General features: G+C 37.7%; 1 protein-coding gene across 1 annotated transcript; it reads left to right on the top strand.

Annotated features, from left to right (window-relative positions):
* Window positions 1–238: 238 nt before the first annotated feature.
* Window positions 239–2,241, top strand: FIBRA_09106 (uncharacterized protein; the record flags this gene model as incomplete). Its single annotated transcript, XM_012321436.1, has 20 exons — window positions 239–321; window positions 378–456; window positions 508–521; window positions 583–681; window positions 734–743; window positions 803–820; window positions 872–897; window positions 950–975; window positions 1,031–1,062; window positions 1,112–1,136; window positions 1,186–1,213; window positions 1,261–1,303; window positions 1,356–1,456; window positions 1,518–1,577; window positions 1,628–1,655; window positions 1,707–1,764; window positions 1,817–1,841; window positions 1,901–2,048; window positions 2,105–2,170; window positions 2,230–2,241. The coding sequence occupies 20 exons, from the start codon at window positions 239–241 to the stop codon at window positions 2,239–2,241; spliced, it is 981 nt and encodes a 326-aa protein (XP_012176826.1).
* Window positions 2,242–2,552: the final 311 nt, after the last annotated feature.

The raw sequence follows: 2,552 nt of genomic DNA, 5'->3' as shown, positions 1-2,552 counted from the left end.
GTTGTTGACGTGATTAGTTCGTCCGTTGCTTCAATCTGATGGAGTCATGCGGCATGTGCCACGGCTTTCTCCAATGCTTCGGACTAGGTTGAACTGATGTTTTGCTCGACAGAGAATGTCAGACAGTTTGTTTTCTCATATAACGGGCAGCTCGTTGTTGAGTACTCGCCCAGATCTCCCTCTTTGCGAGGCCATATTACCTGGTTGCCAGTCCACCCGACGCCACTTGTTTTCCGCCATGTCCGATATTTTTCATGAATTCGGTATCACAGCGGGGTCGACCATTGGTGTTGGATATCTTGGTACTATCGTATCCGGCATGTAAGTTGTATTTCGTCCGACTGAGCCTTCGAGGTTGACTCGATCTATATTTTCAGTTTGTATGGTGTGACATGTGTACAGACATTCCACTATTTCCGGTCTGTGACTAAAGATCATTGGATTATCAAGGTGTTGGTATGTATATAATTTTTTTGAGAAATGCCGCTGATTGTGTATCTATCATAGGTTTTGACACTACTGTATGCATGAACATGAACCTTGTAGTAAAGGAGATTCTTGATACTAATTCTTTGATTGTAGGGTTCTTGATACCCTTCACCAGGCTCTTATCATACATGTGTTCTACTGGTATTTAATTGACAACTATCTTAATCCAATTGCTCTACTAGAATCAGTCTGGTTAGTATTCTATTTTTACGCCAAGCTAAAACTGACCTCTGTGCACTTATAGGAGTATCGGGGTATGTTTCTATCTATATATGAACTCAATTTGGGATTTTAACCAAATTCTATTCTTCAGTCAGAGATTATTGTCAATGTATGTCTGTGATTACTTTCTGCCTGATTCTAATGTTTATCAATCTATCAGGCTGTCATTGCATTTCTAGTGGAAAGGTGAGTAGTTATACTTGTAGATAAACATGTTGATTATAATTGTTTTGTACAGTTTCCTGGTGTATCGTGTGTGGAAATGTAAGGCTGATGCTTGAAGTGTTGCGCAATGGAATTAAAAATATTTTATTTCCAGTAAGTCAAAACCGGATGTTGGCTGGTTTATGTGTGAGTATCACTTGCTTTATTATTGCTTCTATACTAAGTTTTACTATAGGAAGCCTTCACTGTGGGCCATCTAAGTATGTAGCTATACGATTTATGTGCGTGCCAGCATTAACACCGCACTAGCTATGAATTTGGTGTTTCCAATTAGAGGGTGATTATTTCTGATACTACTATTTTTCACCTACTAATTTAACACAGGCTCTACATTCCAAATCTCCTGGAGGCAGAAGCTAAGCTAAAGGTATGCAATCATGTTTTTCCAGGACGTGATACGTGTTTTTACAAATTATCAGACAACTGGCAGTAGTGGCCTTGCAGTGGCGGTGGTCACTGATGTTCTCATCTCAGCAAGTCTTGCATTTTACTTGCATAAGAACCGTACTGGTTTTCACCGGTGAGCCTATTCAAGTAACTTATTACTGGCAGATAGGCTTGCTCATGATTTCAATCTATAGCTCAGACACTATGATTGACAAGCTGATTGCTCTTACTGTGACGACTGGAATTCTAACAACGTAATGATTGTGATTTTATATCAGATAATTGCTGAGATTGTATACTATAGTGTATTTGTTATTGCCAACCTTATTGCAGTAAGTCATCATTAAATGTTATATACCTGCTGATTTATGACTTGTTGTCAGTACCTCACAGCACCTGCTGCATTATATGTGCTATTTTTCAACTTTATGCTGGGAAAGTGTGAGTTATTATATATTATAGGAGGTATATGGATTCACTGAATAATCTCTAGTGTATATAAATGCACTGCTGACTTCGTAAGCTTTATCTGAGATTCCTGTAAAGAAGAATCAGGTCCTAATAATTTTTACAACAGTCTCAATGCTCGTAGTTTCATCTCTTATGGTAGTAACAAGGGCAATAGCACAAGTTACATGATCAACTCAATCCCACTTCATGTACTGGATGATACAGCTGGAAGCCCTGATACAAAACATGAAGTGACACATCAGGTTGCACAGCAGGTATTTTTTTTTCCTCATCAAATGCTCTAAATTTGATTTATAACATGACAAACCAGGATGTTTCTATTGACAGTCCCAATGATCTAGAAGCAAGCACTTCAATTGGATCATTTGATATCAAGGTAAGTATCTTATTCTGATTTGTATATCAACAAGCTTTAGGCTTACAAACACTGAATAGAATAAACTCTAGAAAATGCCAAAGCATTTATGCAGAGTTTTTGTTTGGATCTCAATGTCATTCTTCTTCTACTGGTTTTTTATTATGATTTGTGCTAGCCATGAAAATTTCACTCATTCTATATATACTGAAGTTCAATGTTTTTGTCTTTGTCTTTGTATTGACTTGCTGTTGTTGTTAAACAGTTTGAAGTTTTAAGGTCTATTTTGTTATGAAATTTTCTGTAGGACTTTGTCACGCGATGACCCGCAGTGACTCTACCCTAGACCCAACACCTAACCCTAACCTAGACTATACTCACTATCTGATAGCTTCTGAGTAAA

Source organism: Fibroporia radiculosa (assembly GCF_000313525.1).
Source record: "Fibroporia radiculosa TFFH 294 genomic supercontigs, scaffold9308, whole genome shotgun sequence".
In the NCBI taxonomy this organism is placed as follows: Eukaryota; Fungi; Basidiomycota; class Agaricomycetes; order Polyporales; family Fibroporiaceae; genus Fibroporia; species Fibroporia radiculosa.
Note: the sequence above shows the minus strand (reverse complement) of the source record. Positions and strands in the feature narration are given on the sequence as shown.